The sequence below is a fragment of the Macrobrachium nipponense genome, chromosome 15 (assembly GCF_015104395.2).
Source record: "Macrobrachium nipponense isolate FS-2020 chromosome 15, ASM1510439v2, whole genome shotgun sequence".
In the NCBI taxonomy this organism is placed as follows: Eukaryota; Metazoa; Arthropoda; class Malacostraca; order Decapoda; family Palaemonidae; genus Macrobrachium; species Macrobrachium nipponense.
This window is the reverse complement of record NC_087208.1, coordinates 2965681-2991692: the sequence shown is the minus strand read 5'-3', so window position 1 is coordinate 2991692 and position 26012 is coordinate 2965681. Positions and strand designations below refer to the sequence as shown.

At 40.4% G+C, this 26012-nt stretch overlaps 1 protein-coding gene across 1 annotated transcript in view; it reads left to right on the top strand.

Moving 5' to 3' along the window:
* LOC135226936 (uncharacterized) overlaps positions 1 to 26012 on the top strand; it is a 430036-nt gene that overhangs the window by 279181 nt on the left and 124843 nt on the right. Inside the window, exons 24-25 of the mRNA XM_064266617.1 lie at positions 12324 to 12478; positions 16778 to 16978. Coding sequence (XP_064122687.1) covers positions 12324 to 12478; positions 16778 to 16978 — 356 coding nt within the window. The remainder of the gene's footprint in view (positions 1 to 12323; positions 12479 to 16777; positions 16979 to 26012) is intronic.

The following is a 26012-nucleotide window of genomic DNA, read 5'->3' as shown; positions in this document are numbered from 1 at the left end:
ATCTCAGGATCTGTCATTCAGGTCAACTCGGACAACACGACAGCCCTCGCCTATATCAGGAAACAAGGGGGAACCCATTCATTCTCCCTTTACGAGACAGCGAAGGAGTTGCTGCTGTGGGCTCAGAAGAAAGATATCTCTCTTCTCGATATCTCTGTTCTCACCAGGTTTATACAGGGGGAAAGAAACGTTCGGGCGAATCTGCTAAGCAGAAAGAACCAAGTCCTCCCCACGGAGTGGACCCTCTATCCGCAAGTTTGCGAACAGTTATGGGGAAGACCAAACATAGACTTGTTCGCAACCAATTGGAACAAGAGACTGGAGAATTATTGCTCCCCGATTGCAGATCCAAGAGCAATAGCCATAGATGGCCTCCTGATGGATTGGAGGGGCGTAGACGGGTACGCTTTTCCCCCCTTCAAACTAGTAGGGGAAGTGATAAGGAAGTTTGCTTCCTCAGAAAGAGCGAAGCTGACTTTAATCGCTCCCTTTTGGCCAGCCCTAGACTGGGTTACAGAGGTGCTGGAGTGGATGGTGGATATTCCCAGATCGCTCCCACCAAGGAGCGATCTTCTCAAACAACCCCACTTCGACAGGTATCACAAAAACCTCCCCGCTCTAATTCTAACTGCCTTCAGACTGTTGAAGGACTCGTTAGAGCGAGGGGGTTTTCTCGCGAGGCTTCGAAAGCCATTGCAAGAGCCAGGAGACCTTCCACTTTACGAGTGTACCAGTCGAAGTGGGAGGTGTTTAGAAGATGGAGCAAGTCTCAGAAGGTATCCTCTTCCAGTACCTCTGTAACTGACATTGCGCATTTTCTTCTTTATCTAAGAAGAAAATGTAATTTAGCTGTTTCAACGATAAATTGTACAGAACCATGCTAGCCTCTGTTTTCAGGCATAGGGGGCTAGATGTGTCAAAGAACAAGGATCTGCATAACCTTATTAGGTCTTTCGAGGCCTCAAAAAGCCAGACCAGGAAGAACCCTAGTTGGAACTTGGATGTGGTCCTTCAATATCTTATGTCAGACAAGTTCGTACCTTCTAATAAGGCTTCCTTTAGAGACTTGACGAGGAAGTCTCTGTTCCTTTTCGCCCTAGCGACAGCAAAAAGGGTAAGTGAACTTCAAGCGTTAGAAGGCAGAGTGGGATTTAAGAAAAGCGCTGCGATTTGCTCTTTTAAGCCTCTCTTCTTAGCAAAGAATGAGAATCCTTCAAAGCCATGGCCAAGATGCTTCGAAGTAAAAGGGCTTTCTTCTATTACGGGGGAAGAGCCGGAGAGGACTTTATGTCCGGTAAGAGCCCTCAAGTTTTATTTACAAAAGAAATCTCAGTTAGGAGCTACAGAAGAAAGTCTATGGTGCTCGGTCAAGGATCCGACAAGACCTATTTCGAAAAACGCTCTAATGTTTTTCATAAAGGAGGCTCATCTAGCTTGTAATGATGATCAATTTAAGCTCCTCAGAGTGAAGGCGCATGAAGTGAGGGCCATAGCAACCTCAATGGCGTTTCACAAGACATGGTCTCTTCAAGCTCTTATAGAGTCCACGTACTGGAGGTGTAACTCGGTATTCGCTTCTCATTACCTAAGAGACGTGAGAGTTACATATGAGAAGTGCTTCTCACTCGGGGCGTATGTTTCCGCGGATTCAGTGCTGGGAGGAGGAGCTGAGGTTAATCCTAATTAGTTTAATTAATTATTCTTTTTTAACATTGTGGTGTTTGTTTTTATGGTCGATTGGAAGAGGGTATAAGTAGTAACCCCTTTCAATTCCTAGATCTAACATGGTTAGGAGGGTCAGGTGGTCGGGATTAACTTTTGTTCTCCTCATTGTGTTATTTTATAAAACCTAAAGCTCTGTCATGTAAGAGGGCTAGCCCCCATTGATATGATACAGGTCAGGCTCTGTCATATAAGCGTGTAAGCCCCCATTGACACGATCCATGTAGGCTCCGTCGCGTAAGCGGGCTAGCCCCCTTTGACATGATCCAGAAGGGCTATTCAGTTATAGGTCGCTACCTCGCTGAAGCTCTTGAGGCATGCAGGCTCATTAAGAGTAATCATGAAGTCTTCTGCCCAAACCAGGTGAGAACCAAGGATTTATATCCTACAACAATTGTTTTCCTTTTGATATTTTTTTTTTTTTATTATTTGTGTATCTAGCTGTCTCTTACCCTCCACCAAAGGTGCCAGTCAGCTAAGTATATATCTGCTGGGTAAGTTGCATGTACAAAAATGATATTGTTAAGATACAATAAAGTTTTGTACATACCTACCTGGCAGATATATACGATTAATGGCCCACCCAGCCTCCCCTCAGGAGACAGGTGGAAGAGAAAATCTGTCAGAAAACGGGAATGGTTCTGGATCCCGCCACCCAGCGGCGGGAATGGTAGATCACCTGACCTACCTGTAGCGTGTGCCGCGAGTTTTGAATTCTGTCGGGACGACGGAGTCTATAGCTAAGTATATATCTGCCAGGTAAGTATGTACAAAACTTTATTGTATCTTAACATTATCATTTTATTAACAAGGATGGTAAGTGTGAAGTACAATACACTTTCATGTGAATGAAGCCTTTTAAGGATTATTTACAGAAAAATTTTGTTCCAACTCCAACACAGACATGTAGGCAGGCTCTCGTTGCTAATGTAAAAGTGCCCTGGTAAATTTCTGTAAAGCTTCAGTTTCTTCTCAAAGTTAGCAAGTTATTCAGATGTTTGTTTGCCTGCATTTATTTACCTGCAACAAAAGCAATGGAACAGACTTATTGGTGGAGCTTTCAAAGCATTGCTAATATGTTTGGTATTGCTGTACAGCATTTGTATCATGTTATCCTTGGGAAATTTGCTCCAAGCCTTCTGCAAATGTACATGAAATCTTGTAAAATAGCAATCCCAAAATGAGAAAGCCCAGTCTTGTAATATGCAATTCCAAAAATCCTAAAATGCAAAATCCTTAGTATGCAACCTATGTTCTGGATTATGCAACATGTCATAATATGCAAATCATGTTTCATATTATGTGAGCTTCCCTTAGAAAATGGGAAAAAAAATGAAAATTCAAATATGGTAGCCTCCTAAAAATTTTACAGGAGCAGCAATTCAGTGTAAAGGTTAAGAAATTCCACACAAGGTACCCTCTTGCATTTATAATGAAAAAAACAATAGTAAAAACTAGCCATAATACTAGATCTTTGTCCGTTTTAATAATAAGGGAATGGCAATAATAAAATACGTAGTAATTTGTGAACAGAGGCAGCAAGTTGAACCCATCTGAGATCTAAAGTATAGTATTTCAGGCATTTTTTTAGAACGTGATAAATCTGTTTGTATTTTATTTACTTTATTCTATGTGTATGAAAAGTTGACAGGTAAGGCTAAGGTATGATTAGAAATCTCAAAGCTTTTGTTATCTTTGCTAGGCTAGATACAGTTGGAGAAGCATTGTACATGAATATTTCAACATGAAACTATATAATAGGCTGTTGATATGCATAAAACAATAAAAGTAACTATGGCAAAGCAAACCGTTTTGTGCATAAATTCACTCTTAGTATATTCATGAAAGAAATATCTATTAAACAATAAAATATTCATATGCTTAAAATAAGGAAAATCAGCAGTTCTGCTCTTTTATTTTTATCTTTTCTCCATTATGATATATATTCAGTCATGGTGAATTTCATGAGTATGTCACCTTATCAACCTTTTTCTGGTTAAAATACTGAAGCAAAAGCCTAAACAACAATGTTAGTGTGAATAAACCCCCCCCCCCCACCACCACCACCACCACCACCCACCACCACCACCACCACCACCACCACTTTCCTGTAGTGCTAGTCAGTATAAAAACTGTACTGAGCAAGTTCCCTTTCCAGAGCAATGGTTATTTGATTATAGTAGTTTTGTTGCCATTCAGTGCTCAGCATTTTCACTACAGTTAGTGTGTGCCTTTTGAAATTTTCTGTTTAAGGATATATCTTTTTTACCTAGAAAATTTGTTTGAAGGCATAAGTGCAGCAGAAAAGTAACTGAAAAATCTGAAAAAGGCTATGAATGAGGTGGGATACTGTGAAGAGATTAACTCACGTTGGTGTGACAGGTAATGCAAAAGTAGGATAATAGTTAAGTTGGTGACTGCTTTTCCAGTGAAATAGGGAATTAAAACATATTTACATTTATGAATATGGTAATTATTTACAGGAGACTTGCAATAAATTTTCAGATAGGGATTATTAGTAAATAGAAGGCTCCATTTGGTAAACAGAACAAAGATATATGATGTATGCAGAAAGTCTGTATTACTGTATGCAGCAGATGCATGGACTTTAAGGGAAAATGGGGGGGGTTAGCCAGAAAAGTTCCTAATGCTAAGGTTTATAGTTCGTAGTGTGGTAGAACAATCAAAGCTACAAGTGAAGTTGATATAGTGGTGCCTGTCATCAGGAAAATAGAGCAAGATATATTGGACTGGCAGTAAGGAGCATCAAGGAACACCAAGACTAGATTGCAAGTGAGGCAGGCAGGGTAGAAAACAAAGAAATTGGAGAGAATTGATTTTGCATCCAACATTGCGAAGGGAAAATGAGACATAGAGCACTAAGATGATGATACTGATTAGTCTGTAAGTTTGAATACATGTACTGAAGCCATTTCTCAACCTGTCTTAATAATAGTGGTTGTTGGATACAAGTCCACTATAGTGTTGATTTACAAGGCATGCATATTTCTGTTATAGCATTCATATTTTTTTTTTTTTTACTCAACATTACAGTTATGGTTGGAAACTTGACTTCATCAAATAACATTGTTTTTTTGGTTTAAAGGGAGGTTGAAATCTTTTCATTTAAGAAAATGTTATTAAGTTTTTGTAAATCTTGCTGATATTTCTTATTTTATGAAGATTTTAAGTATTAGAGAAGGTTATGTGGACCCCGAATTTTTTATATGAAAGTTGAAATAGTGCAAATAACATGTATCATAAATGAGTGATCTTGGTTTTCATGTGTCTTGTTATAAATGTTAAAAACATTAGATTTTGATGCAGGTTGGAATAAACATGGTTAAACTCTTCAGGTAATATACTGTTAAGATTATTACCCAATATAAAAGTTTCAGCTTCTTCAAGGCCTGTTACCATAAACATACAGGCTGTTTTGTAATATAAGGGTGCAGGAGTTTACCTTTTAGGTACTTATACATATTTTCATACTGCAGCACATTTCTCTTGAAACTTCTACAATGGGATGTTCCAGTATTGTTGTGATATAGTAATTCTACACTGTTTTGCAGGTTTACATAATTTTTCATACCCTACTTGATTTGCCAATTGCATGTAGAATTTTTTTTTTATTTTTCTCATTTTTTTTCACCATGACTATTTCTGTTAAGAAAAATTGCATCGTAGCAAAATATTTGATGATTGTTTCATGTGTGTTTGCATCTCTGCTACCTGCTTTATGTAAGAGGTAATCCTTTTATATCAACAAGTTTGTTCATGCCACTTACCTGACAGATATATATATAGCTGTATTTTCTGAAGTCCGACAGAATTTCAAAACTCGCGGCACACGCAGTGGGCGGCCAGGTGGTAGTACCCATTCCCGCCGCTGGGAGGCGGATATCAGGAACCATTCCCATTTTCTATTCATATTTTTTTCTGTCGCCGGTCGGTAAACAACTGTTTACAGACCTCCGCTCAGGATTTTTTGGATTTGGCTCGCTTTTAAGTATCTGATTGGTTTTTTGGTATTGAATTGGATTGTTGGATTGGCATGCGCGATAGTGGACCGTTTTTTGACTTTGGATTGGCTTTTCTGTAAACGTGATGTCTGGATCAAGTGCTGTGAGTTTCAGAGTGTGTGTGAGGACTGATTGTAAGGTGAGGCTACCGAAAGCATCGGTAGACCCCCACACAGTATGTATGAGTTGTAGGGGGCATAATTGTTTGGTGGATAATCGGTGCAATGAATGTGAGAGATTGACCGATGATGATTGGAGAGTATATGAGTCCTATCGGCGTAAATTGGAACGCGATAGGATCAGGAGGTCTTCCTCCAGGAGTGGTTCTACCAAAGGTAAGGCTAATAATTCTCCTGTATTAACACCTGTAGAGTTTGCATCTCCTAAACCTGTGTTGCCTTCGGGCCCTGAATCTGTGTCGGGAGAAGCTAATGCTCTCTCTCTTATTTTGGAGTCTCTACGCACTCTGGAGACCAAAGTGAAAGCCTTGGAAACTGGCTCTGTTCAAGTGTGTGATCGTGCCCCTAGTGTTGTGGAGGGGGCGTCAGATCGGCCCCATAATGCCTCTAGGCCTAGACCTCTATCGGACTCCCAGACTCAGGGAGAGGGTATGTCGAAAGCTGCAAGAGGGTTACGGGGGGCTGCCCCACCGATCTGGCGTCCCTTCGGCAGGCCTTGTTGCAAAGTCCCAGGCTGTCAAGGAGCGCTCACAGGCGCGCATCCTTAAGGACTGTTTTTCGTCCTCCGAAGCGTCCTCCCCGCGCAAGGGGTGGAGCGCTCGGAGAGACTCTCGTCCGCTGAAAAGGACGTTTCGTGTTGAGGACGCTTCACGTCCTGTATCGCCGCTTTCTTCGGAGGATGCGTATGACGCTTTTCCGCCTCAAAAAAGGGGTAAGATCTCCTCCGATGAGGACGCTGGGTTGCGTGCACAGGCGCGTCTCCCTGAGAAGCAGTTAGCTTGTACTTTTGTGAAGGAAAGGAAAGGCGGATCCCCTCGCCCCTCGTCTTCTCGCAGGATCAGTCCTGCTCCCTCTGTTCGTTCCTCTCCAACGAAGAACATTCTTTTGTCCCTTCAGGACCAGCTATCGACGCTTATGGCTCAGAGGACTCGCCCAGCAGCAGTCGAGCCTAAGCGGAGGAAGGACCTTAGACTGCCCGTCAAGAGGACGAAGCAGTCTCCTTCTCCCTCTCCTCGTTCGTCTCTTTCGCCGATCGCGTCTCCTTCGGCGATTCGCCGATCTCGTTCGTCCTCTAGGAAGACGTTGCGTCAGGACGCTTTTGAAGACGCTCGGCACGACGTTCGACAGGACGCTCGACAGGACGCTCGACAGGACGCTCGGCAGGACGCTCGGCAGGACGCTCGGCAGGACGTTCAGCAGGACGCTCTTCAGGACGCTTTTGGGGACTCCGGCCAAGAAGAAGTCGTACTTCAAGACGCTGGTTTGCGCGCACAGGCACGTATTCCGGATAACATGTCTTCCCTTTCGTTTAAGAAACGTAAGGACGCTTCTCTGGCAAGTGAGGCTGCCTCGGGTGTCGCTAAGGACGCTTTTCGCCGTCAGGACGCTCTGCCTACTTCGAGTGGTAAACGTCACAAAGAAGACAGCCTAGATAAGGCTTCATCCAGTAAGAATAGGGGGTCTTTGATTAAGGCAAGACCCGACGTACGTACGCCCTCTCCGGAGAGGCGGTCTCCTCTTCCGATTAGAGAAGAAGGAGAGCTGAGTAGTCCGGCTGACTCTGTTGAAGAGGAACCTTCTGCTGCCTCTTCAATCTCAGATTATAAAGTTCTCGTGCGGCTGTTGCGTTCATCCTTCGAGGACAAGTTTCAGCCTGCAGCTCCCAAGTCTCCTCCTTCGCAGTTTTCATCCTCTAAGACTGGTAAGACTCCGGAGTTTGTTGAGATGAAAACTTCGCTCTCCACTAAACGGGCGTTCAAGAAACTCCAAGATTGGATGGAACGAAGGAGAGATCAAGGCAAGACAACTTTCGCATTGCCTCCAGCTAGACTCAGCGGAAAAGGGGGTATTTGGTATAAGACCAAAGAAGAAGTGGGGGTTAGAATCCCTTCTTCAGCACAAGGAGATTTCTCCAGCTTGGTGGATTCTCAGAGGAGGTCCCTTTTATCCACTGCTAAAGTGACCTGGACCCCTACGGAGACGGACCATCATTTTGAAGGGTCTGCTCCGGACTCTTGAAGTTTTCAACTTCCTTGACTGGTGCTTGGGAGTTCTGGATCTGCAATCGAGAAGCCCAGAATCTCTCAGTCTGGGGGAGCTGTCCAGCGTGTTAGCATGCATGGACAAAGCCGTCAGGGATGGTTCTGAGGAGCTCGTCTCTCATTTTGGGACGGCCTTCTTGAAGAAGAGAGCTTTGCTGTGCAATTTCACGGCTCGTTCAGTTACTCCAGCTCAGAAAGCGGATTTGCTTTTTTCTCCTCTTTCGAACCATCTCTTCCCCCAGACTTTGGTGAAGGACCTGACAAGCAGTTTGCAAGAGAAGGCAACGCAGGACCTCTTAGCCCAGTCCTCGAGACGTTCGGCAGTACCTTCAACTTCTTCAGCTTTTGTTCGACCGCCGAAGAAGGTTAAGCCCCTTTCTGGGGCTCCAGCCTCGAGAGCAGCTCCTCGAGGGAGAGGTTTTTTCAACGAGGAAGAGCTTCCTTTAAATCAAAGCCTTCCAAGTGAGAAGCATGTCCTTCAGACACCAGTCGGAGCCAGACTGAAGTTTTTTGTGGGAGCGTGGAGAGAGAGAGACACGGACTCTTGGTCCCTCAAGATCGTGGAGCAGGGGTACAAGATCCCCTTTTTAGATCTTCCTCCTCTTTCTACGACTCCCAGAGACCTTTCTCCATCCTATCAGGGAGAGAAGAAACAAGTGTTATTCGATCTTCTTCAACAAATGATCGAGAAAAGAGCGGTGGAACAAGTCGCGGACCTGGGGTCTCCAGGTTTTTACAACAGGATTTTCCTAGTACCGAAGCAGTCGTCAGGTTGGCGTCCAGTTCTAGATGTAAGCAGGCTCAATCTCTTCGTGGAAAAGACCAAATTCACGATGGAGACGCCTCATTCTGTTCTGGGAGCCTTGAGACCGGGCGACTGGATGGTGTCCTTAGACTTGCAGGACGCGTACTTTCACATCCCGATCCACCCTCTTTCAAGAAAGTATCTAAGGTTTGTCTTAGACAAAAAAGTGTGGCAGTTCAGAGCTATGTGTTTCGGCCTGACCACGGCTCCAATGGTGTTCACCGTAGTCATGAAGAATGTGGCAAGTGGCTACACTCTTCGGGGATAAGAGTTTCCCTGTACCTCGACGACTGGCTGATCAGAGCGTCGTCGAGAGAAAAGTGTCTGAAGGACTTGCAGTTCACTTTAGCCCTAGCAAAGTCCCTGGGACTTCTTGTCAACCTCGAAAAGTCGCATCTGACCCCGACACAGTCCATCGTGTATCTGGGGATTCAGATGGATTCAGTGGCTTTTCGAGCGTTTCCGTCCCAGGAACGTCAGCGGCTAGATTAGAAAAGATCTCAGCCTTCTTAGGGAAAGAGACTTGCTCGGCGAGGGAATGGATGAGTCTGCTGGGAACCATTTCCTCGCTAGAAAGGTTTGTTTCCTTGGGAAGACTGCACCTCAGGCCTCTCCAGTTTTTCCTTGCGGACGAGTGGAAGGCCAAGGACGATCTCAATGCGATATTGAGAATATCTCTTCCAATAAAGAGCCATCTAAGATGGTGGTTCGACCCACAGAAGCTACAGGAGGGCGTGTCCCTAAGTCTTCTGAGCCCCGACCTAGTGTTGTTCTCCGACGCTTCCATCACGGGCTGGGGAGCACACTAGGAGGGAAGGAAGTGTCAGGCTCCTGGGGAGGGGAACAGGTAGCCTGGCACATAAATGTCAAAGAGCTTGCAGCAATCTTTCTGTCTCTGCAGTTCTTCGAAAGGAGTTTGAAGAACAAGATTGTTCAGGTAAACTCCGACAATACCACAGCACTCGCTTATTTGAAGAATCAGGGAGGAACACACTCCAGAACTTTGTTTTTCCTGGCGAGGGAGATTCTGCTGTGGGCGAAGAGAAGAAAGGTGACGATCCTGACGAGGTTTCATTGTCAGGAGTGCAAAACGTCAGGGCCGATCTTCTCAGTCGTCGGGAACAAATCCTACCGACAGAATGGACCTTAAACAAAGATGTGTGTCGAGACCTTTGGAGGTTGTGGGGACGTCCTCCTCTGGTCGACTTATTCGCGACGTCAAGACCAAGAGACTTCCTCTTTATTGCTCCCCGGTCCTGGATCCAGAAGCGATCGCTGTGGACGCGTTGCTTTGGAATTGGACGGGTCTAGATCTGTACGCCTTCCCACCATTCAAGATTTTGGGGGAAGTCATGAGGAAGTTTGCGGCCTCAGAAGGGACGAGGTTGACCCTGATCGCTCCGATGTGGCCAGCGAGAGAATGGTTCACAGAGGTCATGTCTTTCCTTGTAGACTTTCCAAGGACATTGCCCTGGAGGAAAGATCTACTCAAACAGCCTCACTTCGAAAGGTTTCACCAAAACCTCTCCGCTCTTAGTCTGACTGCGTTCAGACTATCGAAAAGTTGGCCAGAGCGAGAGGTTTTTCGAAAGCAGCTGCGAGAGCAATCGCAAATGCAAGACGTGCTTCTACAAGAGCTGTTTACCAATCGAAGTGGGCTTCCTTCAGGGCATGGTGTAAAAAGGAGGGAGTTTCCTCTTCCTCGACCTCTGTGAACCAGATAGCTGATTTTCTGCTCTTTCTCGGAATGTGCAGAAATTAGCAGTCCCTACCATCAAGGGATATAAGAGCATGTTGTCAGCGGTTTTTAGGCACAGAGGCCTTGACCTTTCTGACAACAAAGACATTCATGATCTTTTAAAATCTTTTGAAACTTCGAAGATTCCTCAAACGAGACCTCCTTCGTGGAACCTTGACGTGGTTCTTAAGTTCTTAATGTCAAGTCCTTTCGAACCTCTTCAAGCAGCGTCTCTTCGAAACTTGACAAGGAAGGCTCTTTTCCTAACTTCTCTGGCGACGGCTAAGAGGGTTAGTGAAATACAAGCTTTTAGTAATTTAGTGGGATTCAAAGGAGACAATGCTGTCTGCTCTTTGAGCCCAACTTTCTTGGCGAAGAATGAAAATCCTTCTAATCCTTGGCCGAAAACTTTCGAGATCAAGGGTATGTCAAGTCTGGTGGGCCAAGAACCAGAGAGAGCCCTGTGCCCTGTCAGGGCTCTCAAGTTCTATGTACATAGAACAAAAGAGGTAAGAGGTCCCTCAGGTAATCTCTGGTGCTCTGTGAAGAGACCAGAGTTACCTTTATCTAAGAATGCTGTTGCTTTCTTTCTGAGGGACGTCATTAAAGAGGCTCATTCATCTTTCCAGAAGACTGATTTGAGCCTCTTACGAGTGAAAGCTCACGAAGTTAGAGCTGTCGCTACCTCTCTTGCCTTCCAAAAGAATATGTCAATCAAGGACATTCTTGATTGCACCTTTTGGAGGAGTAACTCCGTCTTCGCCTCACATTACCTAAGGGATGTGAGAACGATTTATGACGACTGTAATTCACTGGGGCCATACGTTTCTGCGGACACAGTCTTGGGGTCCGGAAGTAGCTCTTTCCCTATCCCTTAGTTAGGTTTAGGTTAGTTTTATTGTTGTGTTTTTAGGTTGTGGTGAGTCTTATGTGAAGATCTCCCATCCTTTAGTTAGTTTTAAGGGGTTTTTGGATAGTTGGTCAGGTGGTGGTCAGTTGCTTCGTTGCCCTCATATGTATGGCTCGATGGTCTTGTCACGTTGAGGTCACGTACCCGTTGACAGATCATCCAGAGCGCACCAGCACTACAGGTCTCCACCTGGCTGGCAACTCTGATTTAAGCAAAAGCAGCCTTAAGTGACAGTAATCACAGACAGAGTCTACTTTGCTAACAGGTGAGGAACCAAGATGTATATCATCTACTTAATTTAAGTTTCCTAAAAAATCCTATTCTGTCTCTTCCCACCATCCGAAGGTGGGATTCAGCTATATATATATCTGTCAGGTAAGTGGCATGAACAAAATGTTATTGTTATACAATTAAGTTTGTTCATACTTACCTGGCAGATATATATAATTAAAGTGCCCACCCTCCTCCCCTCAGGAGACAGGGGCATTAATAAAATATGAATAGAAAATGGGAATGGTTCCTGATATCTGCCTCCCAGCGGCGGGAATGGGTACTACCACCTGGCCGCCCACTGCGTGTGCCGCGAGTTTTGAAATTCTGTCGGACTTCAGAAAATACAGCTATATATATATCTGCCAGGTAAGTATGAACAAACTTAATTGTATAATAACAATAACATATTTTGTTTATCAGCTTTTATGTTATAGAATAGAATTGCTAAACTCGACTAATCTTGCATATAACTAGGCCAGTTTTTGGTCATGTAAATAGTACAGTACTTTGGTATGTAGTCCTTGTTTCAAAGAGGGGAAAGTACCATTGACATTATGAGAAACCATGGATTTTTTTTTCTTAATAAATCTAAACTCCTTAGGTCTTTCTGAACTTTGTCACACTGTTCACAGGTGCAATAGTGGTTAGTAGTAGCAGCGGAGATCTGATATCTCATAGTGGCATTTGTGGCCTTTACGTGCTTCATGTTGATGATGAGAAGGCTCTCCTAAATGAAGTAGTCACTATTGTCACTACTTGGGATCCAGATATGCTTGTTGGATATGAGGTACTTTACAGTTTTACCCTTTCTATATGCCCAATGCATGAAATCCTATAATTTTTCTACATGGCACCTACTTAGTGAATCTAGTTGTTGTTGTTGTTGTTGTTATTATTATTATTATTATTATTATTATTATTATTATTATTAATTATTATATTATTATTATTATTATTATATATTATTATTATTATTATATATTATTATTATTATTATTATTATTATTATTATTATAATAATAATACTTAGGAAGCAGACCCTCTCTCAAGCATACTTTATTAAAAGTAATGGCTACTTCAGCAGCGTTACACTTGTAGAGATTCTTCTCTTTTTGAATAGCGGCTTTTTCCATGCTACTTAGACAGGCTAGTAGAGCGCCTATGGAGGTCATAATCAAATACAGTCAAAATTGGTGTATATAATTGAATTTTACAGATAAACTATGATACTGTAGATATTAAAGTCATGAACGATATCTCTCTCTCTCTCTCTCTCTCTCTCTCTCTCTCTCTCTCTCTCTCTCTCTCTCTCTCTCTCTCTCTCTCTCTCTCTCTCTTCTCGAGAGAGAGAGAGAGTCATATATATATATCGTTAATGACTTTGATAACTTGGTATCATAGTTTATCTGTAAAATTCAAATATATATACCAATTTTGACTGTATTTGATCATGACCTCCATAGGCGCTCTACTAGCCTGTCTAAGTAGCACGGAAAAAGCCGATATTCGGAAAATAGAGAAGAATCTCTACAAGTGTAACACTGCTAAAGTAGCCATTACTTTTAATAAAGTATATTATTATTATTATTATTATTATTATTATTATTATTATTATTATTATTATTATTATTATTATTCTAACCAGCCCAAGAAGAGCCTCTGTTAGGCTTAGAGGTCTGGATAAGCTTTTCCATTGTAACGATAATAATTATTATTATAAATGGATCTAGCTAGATTTTTGTCATACTTGGCACCGTTGATTTCATTTAAAGTTTCTATGGAGTAGTGCTCCAGCCTAAGCTGCTTGGCTTTCTGGCTGACTTGTACTTTTCATATGTTACTTTTGGTCTGTTAGTGGACTGTCCAGTTTATTTTCTTCATTTTGCATGTATTCTTAGTGGACTGTCCATTGTATTTACTCACTTTGCTTGAATTCTCACCTCATATATGAATAGTAGGTCTTTCGAGTAAACCATATGAGTGTAGGCTTATTGAGCTACTGTATTTAGGAGTTTGAGTGTGTGAAACAATATAAGAATTCCATATACTATTGCCACCAACATCTGAGTCTTCATTCATAAAGTACATGGGCAGGGTGTCTGGTAAAGTACGTCATACTACAGTATAAATGAGTGAGAGGACCATGTTGTTTCCCTTATCCTAAACAATAAATTTCACACCTTCTGGTGGGCGAAAAGTGAAGGCAATCCTCTCCTTATTGGTTGTTGTCCAGTCAGTCACTTGCACTGGGTTTCCTCCAGTATTAGATCAATCTTAATCAATCTATGTTAGAGGCTTCTGAGCTTCTACTCTGAATCCCATATTCAACTTCAGTTACTACATCAAATTGTGATAATATTTCTTCAATCAAAAGATTTTTCATTTGCTTTGGAATGCTTATCATGGGGGATAAATGGGATGAAAACAAAAAGAAATCAATTGTTTACCAATAAATTCCTGAAGCATAGTGAGAGGTGAAGGACGATGTCCTCTGTCGGATAGTCCTTCCATCACAAAAAAGTTGCCATTTACCCCTAATTTAGCTCATAGTGTTACCAAATTACTATGTTCATACAATTTGTATAAGCATCAAGTGTATTACTGAGTTTTATGTTTGAAAAATGTGTATTACTGGTAGTACATCTTTGGATGACAAAAAACAAGCATAAAGATTTTGTTGTTGTCGGTCACGTTGACTATAAAAGATTATAGTGACCGGGAGGTAAACAAATGGATTAAAATTCCTCAAGACATTAAAAGAGATGAATTCTCTTTCTCTCTCGGTCGCCCACGTCTCATATCACACTGCCCTTAACGGAATAAGACGTTAGGGAGAATGTCATATTCCAGTGAAGACAGTGTGATACGAGACGTGGGTACTGAGAGAGAGAGAGAGATTCTTTTCTTTTCTTTTAATCTCTAGAGAAATTTTAATCCATTTGTTTACCCCCTGGTCACCACAACCTTTTATGGTCAATGCGACTGAAACAACAAAATATATATGTTTGTCTTTCAAAGTTGTACTACTTATACTGTACTACACATTTTTAAAACATGAGAAAGAGATAGAGAGCGAGAACCACAATTGAACTTTGAAAGATTATTGAAAATTACTATGAAAGAGGAATTTGTATGACAACTTTAAAATCCTGCCAAAATTTTAATGATAGGCTAGCCCTTGAAGTGTTGTTAGTTGTGTCAGTGGTTAACTACCATTACAACTATCGACACTTAAAACATCTGTAATAATGGTAAAAACCATAGGTTATTCAGGTGAATCACTAGTGATACAACTTTTGATACTGTAAACAAAACAACAGTAGTGATTACAGTAATTACCGGGGATAATTACCATAATTAGAAGTTAGGATGAATGAGCTCTCACTTTGTTACAGGTGTATGATCTCTAACAGTAATTCTCAAAACTGATAAGCTCTATAAACCTACATATTTTCTGGAGAAAATTATCATTTGAAGAAGTTAAATGTATTCCAGAATATAAACATTGCCATTGTGTGCCACTTGCATTTGATAATGTTTTCATTCTGAAAATCTCTGCTGATTGAGTACATACCATCAATATCTTCATTGCCATTACTTGGCTGGTAGAAGAGATGTAATTTGGAGATAATTTTTCTTGTAAATTAAAGTAAGGTTTAAAATGTGCACATTACAGGCAGTCCCCGGTTATCACGGATTCGGTTAATGGCGACCTGGTTTTATGGCACTTGTCTAGCTCCATAAAATTGGCGATTTATAGCGTCATAAAGGGCCAAGTTTCGGTTATCGGCAACATAAGGTACCAATAATAGAGTTATGGTGCCATAGCATAACAGAGGTGCCATCAACTAGTTCTCTCCGCCATTAACCGAAACTTGTTGCCATAAGCGCCTTAAATCGCAGAGTTTCGGTTAATGGCGGTTTTCACTTATCAGCACCCTGCCAATAACTGGGGGACTGCCTGTACTTCATTGTAGATATAAGTGTTAAATGTGATTTCTCCAGTTCTGGACATTTTTGCCTGCTCCGTTATTGTTTTTTTTTTATAGTTACGGTAAATGACGTCAACAATCACTGTTTCTTGATTGGGTTGTTTATGAAAAAAGAAGCCCACAAAATTACTTGTAAATTGATTTCTTTCTTAAGGCCCAAGGCGGAGATAGTAGGTATCTTTGCAAGGGTTTTTAGAGAGAATGCAAGTTACCATGTCTATTGTTTTTAATTTATAACAGAAGCTCCTCTGTTTAATTTTTATTTTTTTTTACCTTACAGTGTTTTAATTGTAGTATTTATAGCTGGATGCACTTTATTTCATTATTTTCTTAAAGACGTCTGCATTGTACTTTTATCTTAAATTGTAGTATAACATGTTTTTCTAAAGATCTATTTTTATATCCTCTGGAAAACTAAAATATTCATTTACTTGTCTTTTGTGGGCAAATAACCCCAGCAATCATGGAATGTTTAGGATATTAAGAATTTCTATCAAGCTAAATTTGTCCCTAAAAACTGTAAAAAAAAATTGTTTGAGGACTCCAGAAGCCAGTGGAAATAAAACCATTATTTTGTCATGTTTGCCATTCTTGGCTAATGGAGGTGGTTCACCATCATCCATTTATAAACTTGATGTTGTTAGTGATATAAATGCTCCAGCAACAGTTGTAATTCCATCTTGATGGTCAGCAGTTAAGAAACGTAACTTGAGTGCATTTGCTGAATTATTATATATGCTTATTAATTAGAAGATTTAATTGAAATATTATTAGCATTAGCCAAGCTGAAACTAGTTGGAAAAGGAGAATGCTACAAGCCCATTGGGTCTGATAGACCATTATGGAAATGAAATAAAAAGATGAGATTGAACTAGATAAGACTTGTTAATACCTTTGCTTTTAAATAGTTCTTCTCAAAAATTACACAATTTTTTGCCAAAAGTAAATACAGTTGTTGATACCTGTGTTTTTTGTTTTTACTGAGTTAGTACCATTTTTAAGTTTTCTCTCTCACAGTCGTACGAAATACCCATGTCTTTGCATGAGCTTAATTTGTGACTTTTGACATTTTTTATTTATATTTTTGGATATAGGTTCAGATGTCATCTTGGGGATACCTGCTGGAACGAGGATCAGCACTGAACTTAGAAATTATAGCCAGGCTCTCACGAGTGCCAGAAGGAACAGGCAGTCATTATGAAGAAGAGTATGATGAATATGGAGCTGCTCACACTTCTCAGATTCATATTACTGGCCGAATTGTTCTCAATGTTTGGAGAATAATGAGAGCAGAGGTATAACACTTGTACCTGTTTGTAATTTTAAGTGTTAAGATGCCTTAACAGTGAACATTTATTTAGGTGCAGTTTTTAAGGGAATGTTTCCTTGTTAAGGCTGCATCATAGAAGGACAGAACCTTTAACTTTGAATCACCATTCATTGTTAATATTTTCTCACTAGATCAGTTACATTTTTTTAGAAACCAAAGAAAGGTTATTTTTTAACTATAAATTCATGTTTGTCAGGCTGCAATAATATGAATTAAAGGGTTTAGTGCCATTAGGCAAAAAAAATTTAAGGAAATTGTTCATTTTTTTTATATCATAAAATCATGTTGACTATTTGCTTTAATGCATTATTAGGCTACAGGTATATGCTAAGGGCTTATTAAAATATGTTTTCATACAATCAACTTACCTGTCAGATATATGCATAGCTAAGACTCCGTCGTCCCCAACAGAAATTCAAATTTCGCGGCACACGCTGCAGGTAGGTCAGGTGATCTACCGCCCTGCCCTGGGTGGCAGGACTAGGAACCATTCCCGTTTTCTATCATATTTTCTCTGTCGCTTGGAATGTAAACAATGTTTGCAGTTCCTCCTGACTTGATTTTTGGATTTCATCGCCATCGATCTTCTGGGCTATCTTTTGCAGGGAAGTACTGGGTCTTTGGTTCGGCATACGCATATTAATTTGTTTTAATAACTTTGGCTTCGAAAATTTTGAAGAATTGTTTACGTGCAACTACCGAACTTTTCGGTAGACACTCACATAGTTTGCAAGAAGGGAAATTTTAATATTTATTCATTAATAACGTGTAGTAAATGTTAGAATTGATTGAGGAAGTTTAAGCTAACTGGATTATATCCCGGAAAGTATTACGGAAGTCTATCCTCCTTCCCCTAGATCGGATACGGAGAAGTAAGAAGTAGCTGCGAAGATCCTGGGAAAGTGACTACAGCAGATATTTTCGTTGGTTGGAGTACTAAGGAGGGTCCTTCTCGGTAAGAGGACCTCTTCCTTCTGGAATTCCCGTCAGCTAGAAGTCGCTGAGAACTAGGACGAGGCACCTATCAAGAGTCTTGGTGGATAAGGAGAAAGAAGATTCATCTACGAAGAATTTTCTTGAAGATGCAAGATATTATCTTTTTCGCAACAGACTGCTCAGGACCGCTTTAGAAAAAGCGTCCTGCGAGAGTGTTTCTCTTCTTCTGCTTCTCCTTCACCTAATCGAGGGTGGAAAGACTCGGATCTTTCCAAGCCCCTGAAAAGGCTTTGGAAGAACCTTCTTTGAACTCGAGACAGAGCACTTCACTGATGAAGCTCCCTCCTCGATCAAGAAGGTGAAGTTGTGTCGACGTCCCCCTATATGGACGTAGCGAATCGTACTCCTACGAGGTCTCCCTCCCCTCCCATTGAAGAGGGCGCGGGAGAAGCTTCTAAGAGTATCCTACTGGCTGTTCAAGAGAAGCTAGCCTCCTTGGTAGGAGTTATGGCTAGACATCCTCCTCGTAAGAAGGACGTTTCTCGTCCGATCAAGAAGTCTCGTCCTCTCTCTCCTGCCAAAAACGAGGCGTCTTTCAGACATGAAGCTTCGTCTTCTAAACAAGTAGAAGAAGATTTTCGGTCTAGATCGAGAGCGAGAGAGGCATATACCAGACAAGATGTCGCACAGAAGACGCCAGCTAAACGTGAGGCGTCTTCCAGGCGCGAGGCGTCATACAGAGGCGTGGAATCAGCCAGTCGCGAGACTCTAGCCAGGACTCATTCCGGACGTGAAGTGTCATCGAAGCACGAGGCGCCAGCCAGGATGCCAGTTGAGTGCGAGATGTGAGCGGTCAGCCAAGCGCGAAGCGTCAGCCAGGATGCTCGGCGGACGAGAGGCGTCATCCAGGCGCGAGGCGTCTTCCAGATGCGAGGAGCCAAGGCTCCAACCAAGCGTCAGCCAGATGCCAGGCGCCAGGATCTCAAGCTTCTTTGTGTTTGGAGATAGATTTCACAAAGACTCTCCTATTTTGAGATTTGTCACAAGATCAGTTGTTTTCCTGACAGGGACACAAGATGTCGCACAGGCGACCGTAGCCCATGTCAGGATGGACTGTGACTGTGGGAAGTTTTCTATCTAGAACAATCTTCTCATGACAGTGAATTAGTGTTCGCCTAAGCGACTTCATCTGTCATGAGGGTTTGTTTCAGAGAAATAGTCCTTCTACCAACATTTGGAACAAGAGATGGAAGACATAATAGACTAGGAAGTCAATGAGGGTGCAGGTCTTTCAGATTACAAGACCTTAGCAACCCGTTTCATTACAGCTTTATGTCCATGTAATAGGAAACTGGAATGATTCTCTTCGATCCTTGCTTCTTGTTAGGATCTCCTTCGTCTAACACTAAATTGTATTACAAAGATAGAAATTTTTCCATTCTCCCTCGGCCTCGGAGGAAAGAAAGAATGTAATAGAAAATCATCCTTTATACTACGTATGGTCAAGTCATATGCGCACACCAAAGTAGACTACAGTTTTTTCTTTAACATCCTTACAGTAGGTTCCTAATTAATGATGTTTACCTAAAATGTGCAGCTTTATAAAGGATTCTTATACGGCAGAGCACGATATGAGATAATTATCTCATGCTTTATAGAAACGCATGAAGACAGCATAATCTTTTTAGAATCGAATTTTGCTCAGAAGATGGATGAGTTCGATGGGAAACATCCTTTTCGTGTCGGAAGGATGTCCCTGGATGGACTATAATACGTTTTAATAGCTCCATCCCGGCGCAAGCCAGAAGCGTAAGATTCACCTTAACAGGATCTTTTCTCGATTTAGCGAATTATTAACCTATAAGTCCATCAGTCTCTATCTTATCTCTAGGAGCATCGAGAATTTCTCTTTTTACTCCACTGTTCCCGTTTACAAATAGAAGCTATTGAGAACAAGAACACGGAACGAAACGATATCAAGAGGTTCGTGGTATCAGTTTGCACTTCCGAGACAACCTTATCGATCAACGATAACTGTTAAAACATCAGTATAACATTTATTGGAAGAGTTGTGAAGTCTGAGAGAACCTTCATTATGGATCTCTTCGCGAGGTGTAATAAGGACTTTCTTCCTACAAACTGCTGCCTTATTCCTCGAAACCAAAAGGTAACAATACTCCTCTTTACTGTTAATGGGGAATAAACTTTAGTCTTTTTCCCTAGTTATATAGATTCTTAACCAGATATTAAGATAAATGGGCGTCAAAGGAAGAAGATGAATGCCTCATTTTGGCCATAGAGACCCCCTGATCCCAAGTCCTTGACGAGGTGGGGGGCTTAGGGATCCACTGCAGAGAGAGTATGCCCCTTTACGCCTACTCTCTCTGCTGTGGATCCAACTGAACATTGGGACCTTTAACTCCTTTACTCCTCCTCCTTATAAATTTTCCCCTTTCCCTTCTTCTTCTTTCGTTGACGACCCTGGCATGGTTTTGGACTATTGAATTGACAGCTCTTTTAACTTGATGGAGGGTGGAGTTGGATGGCATGCCTCTCCGCCCGTAAAACTAGAGTACCTGACGTGATTGAGCGAGGGGAAATTTTTAAGTCAAGCCATGCCCACAGTGCTGGGTCCGATCTCATGGGACTGACGACCCTTAAGGCACTGTGGGTATGGCGTATATCCAGGTGAGGGACCCAGGGCAGTTACCATGTGTGTAACGGCATTGCCCCTCCCCCGGTTGGGCCTCCTTGGTGAGAGGGACCTCATCCTGGATGAAATTTTTGTTGAATATATATGGAGAACAAAATTAACCTCACAACGACTTATGGCATGGCAATGGACTGTTCTCTGGATAACTCAAATAATGAAAATAAGAGTGGTATTAAGACATTATTACCATACAATAAACCCAAAAGAAATAGATATCGCCAGGACCCAACCTTGATTCACTTTGATTCTCTCTTTGGGGAGTCAAACTGGTCAAGGTTTTTGAACTTAGAAGCTGACAAAGATATATCTTTATTAAAATTAGAAAATTACCTATGAATCGATGCCCATCGCAAGAGATGAGCATAAGACAAATTAACAAAAAAGGGAATGGTTGGTTGAAACAACAACCAAAAACCAATCGGAAAATTATCAATGTATAAAAAATATAGATAACATAAATATAAAGGTTACAAGGCATGATTCTATGAACAGTGTGCAAGGCACAGTAGTAGTACCAAATCTTGAGGATGAAACATTAGATAGATTAATACTTTTAGATTCATAAAGAAAAGGTACAATAATGTTGAAGACTGCGAAGTATATGATGGTCCCAAGCAGGAAAGACAAAAGTCAAACTATCAAAATAGCCAAGATAAAGTTCAGTGGCCAAACCTTACCCTTAAAAATTAAAATGCTAGGATTAATGAGGGAACTAAGACCTTATGTTCCTAAACCTATGCAATGCAAGAACTGTTTGCAAATATGTCATACAGCAATTAAGTGCAGGAATATTTATAGATGTGCCTTTTTGCAGCTCGCAGGACCATAAACAAATGCTGGGATTGTGGCCAACCCAAATGCGTAAATTGTGGATTAGAACATCATGCCAGATCTAAATTGTGTGCGTTCTATGTCTACAATACAGAACTTAAATTACTACAAGAACGAACTGGAATGACGATAAGAGAAGCAAAGTTAGAACTGAAAGTGAGAGGATTAAATGACCCAGCTAAGAAATTTAGGTATGCAGACACCTCAAAGTCAAGCAATACCAGAACTGAGACAAATGATAATAATAGAAATAAAGAAATACCACCACAAAAAATTCAAGATGAAAAAGAACTCTTCAAACATACATAATATTACGACTGTGGAAAATCGATTTTGCTCTATCGGAAATTGAAATAGATAATGACAGAGGAAAAACAAAGAAGAATTAAAATCACAAGAATGTGAAAAAAAACAGATATACTACTCGAAAGAGGCAACTGGATAAGACCCCACCACCTAATTCCACCAAACAAGTCTGTAAAAAGATAAATAACCCACCAATCTCGCCGAAAGAAAGCTAAAGTTCAGAAACAAACTCTAATATTCCATCTGTCTTCCCATTGTAACAATAAGTACCCTCTAAGAACCGAATCACAAAATTCAGATGAAATGGAAACCAAAATACAGGTCACTACAGTGAAAAATAAGAAATTCAACCATCACCAATAATAGGCGCCACAGGAAAAAAACAAGAAAAACAACAAACTGAGAAACATGAAGATACATGCGGCTGCAGTAAATGCTTTACAGGGGGTCCTCGAGTACGACGTTGATCCGTTCTTACGATGCATCGTAACACGATTTTCAGCATAAGTCGGACATTGAAAAATACCACATGATTTAATGTAAATACCTATCAATAACAACGAGAGAACAATTCCTTACCTTTATTAGTTTGATTGGCTTGCACACTGGAGAGGAAGCTGCGGTGGCTGGAGACTGGGGGAGGTTAGTGAAGAAAAATAAAAGAACCTCCAGAGTTGCTGGAGATGCTGAGGCAGATGATTCTTGAGGTGAGGCAGAAACATACTAGTACTAGCCACAAACTCTTCACTTTCACTTCCCTCCCCCTTTTCTTTTTTTGCAACGCTTCAAAACAATCTTTTCGCCTTCTCCTGAATCACCATAAGGCTGACTGGGATACGCCGTTGATTTTTGGTCTTCCAACCAAAGCACCAATAACCTTTCCATTTCAATTATTAGACCACTACGCTGCTTAGTTATCACTGTCGCTTTTCATAGGAGCAGATCCTTTCACATGTTCAACGATGCGCTCTTTATCTTTGATAATGGTAGCAACGGTCGAACGGCTAAGGCCAAGCGAGCGGCCAATGTTTGTTGGCGTTTCTCCCTTCTCGATCGCTTTATAATGTCCACTTTAATTTCCATGGTGATGGCCTTTCTTTCTTCGATGCACTACCATCAGAAGAGTCCGCCTTGCGCTTGGGAGCCATAACAAAGAGCAAAAGTTACAAAAACGATACAACACGAGGGAGAGAGAGGCAGTGTAAACAACCAAAATGGCGTATGGGCGAGGACTGAGCGTAGCGAAGCGACGCCGTCCTCTCCCCCCCACAAAGCGTATTCTTCCGCCGTGCGCCTGGAACTAGTTCGCGTTTGTTTACCGTTGCTTACGGACGCTAAACCGCGTAAGACGGAACGACGCAAAATATTATTTTTTTATATTTTTGGGTGGGGGCGCGTTCGTAACCACGAACTCGTTAAGTCGAGACCAGCGTAACCCGAGGACTTACTGTATAGCAATGTGCCACAGAAATAAGACTATAACTAAAGACAGCCTAACCAACACCATAAGAAATTTCATGAGGAATAGGAGTAAGGAAAAAACAAACATCAAATCTCATGAAGAAGGTTGTATGGTGTATTGAACACTTAGAATATTACAAGGAGAAACACATCAGTGTTGTAGATAATATTCTAAAGAAAATCAAAATGGAAAAATTAAATCAAGATAGTAAAAAAGTAACAGTTAACGAAAGTAAGATTCAAAACTACAACAAAAAAAAAAAAAAAAAAAAATGAATCAAGACCTACAAAAATACAAATTAACTTATAAAAAAAATTTAAGAAAATATCAGCTTTAATAATCTAGGGTAATTTGACACTTATATTACAACCATTCAATCGTTATATAATTCAATGGAATATAAATGGATTATTAACGAGAATGCACTTAGGGAAGTCCAACGACTTATTAGCGAACATGAACCAATGATTATATGTATACAACACATAGGAAACGTGTTCCAAAAATAGGTAAATATCTATTAGCTACAACATCACAGGAAAATGAAAATAATTTAGGAACAGCAATATATGTCCATAATAAAATTATATACGACAAATTAGATATAGATTACACTGAATTGCAAATTTCAGCAATAACAGTGAAAATAGAAAATAATGTGTTTGATATAATTAACTTATACAATCAGCCTAATAAAAAGTATGATTTAAACAAAATTAAGAAAATTACAGAAAATAATAAAAGAGTTTTAAGAATCCAATATTAATTGTAGGAGATTTCAATGCGCATAACTCATATGGGACTATAACAACATTACTCCAGATAAAGATGGAGCAAAAATAGAAAACTTAATGAACGCTAATAATCTTTGTTGTCTGGAATGACAGCGAAGTAAAAATACATATTACCGTATACTCGAGTAACGTGCAATCTCGCATATCATGCGACCCCAAAATTTTCACCAATAAACAGTGGTTTTGTCATGTATCTCTTATATGCGAGTTCCTTTTCCGAGGTCAGTTCATAAGGTTGGTGGTTTAGCGTGCTAATGGCCGAGTCTTTTCCGAGGTCAGTTTCATAAGGTTGGTGGTTTAGCGTGCTAATGGCCGAGTCCGCGTTCGATGTGTGCTGCTGCTAGTGAAGTTACGGTAATTTTCTTACTAATCTCGAGAATTTAATAGAAGATCTCAAGATTAAAAAAGAATACCAAGGATACCAAGAATAATAAAATTAATTGTAAAAATAACACGCCTTGGAGTCCTAAATCATTCTCTCTCTCTCTCTCTCTCAGAAATAAATGCTGTAATTTGAGTCTTTCACCAACGGGTATCAGTAAATGTGTAGACATTGTGTGCGTGTTTAAAAAAAGTGTAGTACACCACATTCCGATGTTTCGGTTTTTGGTTTGGAATTTTTTACAATTTCGGAAATGTGAGGTCAGATGCATAATCAAACAAACATCACTACTGCAGAAAAAAAAAATTTCCCTTTATGTTTTTCATTATTGTTATCTATTAATTACTGTTTATTTAAATAAATATTAATATAATACTGTTACATGAATGTGAGATAATTAAGATCACCTATAATAAAAATAGTTGGACAATTAATATCATATGTTCACTAATAGCCTATTATTTTCAAAACAAACCAATATTCGTTAAAAAAAATAAAAACAAAAAAACAAAAAAACTATATTGTACCTAACAATAAAAATCTAATGTTTTGCAGTTCAACTTGTGAATTTCAACAATAAGTATGACTATATAATATATTTCACCATATCGATCTTGCAGTTGAGAGTCGTAAAATTTTGAGGATGGTCCGGGAAAAGGTGATTTGTACTTTGTGATTACGTATCGCTACAACACCATGCGGTATTTTCATACCACTATATTGATGACGCATCGCTACGACACACTGGCATTTTTCCATGCCACTATAACATTAGTTGAACCCCTTCTTTACCGGGTGGGTGAGCAGAATGTAAAACACTGTGTTCGGCTGCCGAACTGAATCTCTCGGTAGTGACTCGAGTTTGGAGGGGTGCCCATCGTAAAAATATTTGCCAAAAATACACTAATCAAGACAGGCTAATGAAATTATCAGTATTATTAGCACTATAATAACGCATATTCTCTGTAGTTTTTGTTTATCATCCTACAGGGAAAATAAATGATTTTATGAAAAAAAATGTGAAACTCAGTGTCCCTTGACACTGGTGGTCGGTGAGAAAACTATCGGTCTTGAATAGAAATTCGGTCTTACAGAATGTTGGTATATTGCACCTGGAACATGCACATAAAGTATTATCAAAATAGAACAGTTAAATAAGCACGTAATAACAAAAAAAAAAAGAGCAAAAACTAAAGCGAAAGCCCCGCCAATAAATATGGAAATCGCAAACTTTATAGTATATCTTTAAAAAATTGGGCGATGTCATTTTCTACGTTTTCTAAGATTAGTTTCATCACAGAAAACAACTTTAGGGGCATTAGGGGTATCTAAACTAATTTTTCAAGTTTCTTGTCCTCAGAAAAAATCGCTTTTTTGCTTTTTCTCTGGTTTGGTTTTTTATATATAAAGTTACTATAAGGCTTTATTTCTACCTTCATTTATCTGGTGTTCATAGATCTTTTATTTGTAAAATGTAATAAGTGAATAATAAATAAATACAGTAAATGATGATACAACTGTTTTTTACTTGGTAGAAGTTATTACATGTTTACGCTTGTCTGGTTTTGTGATTTT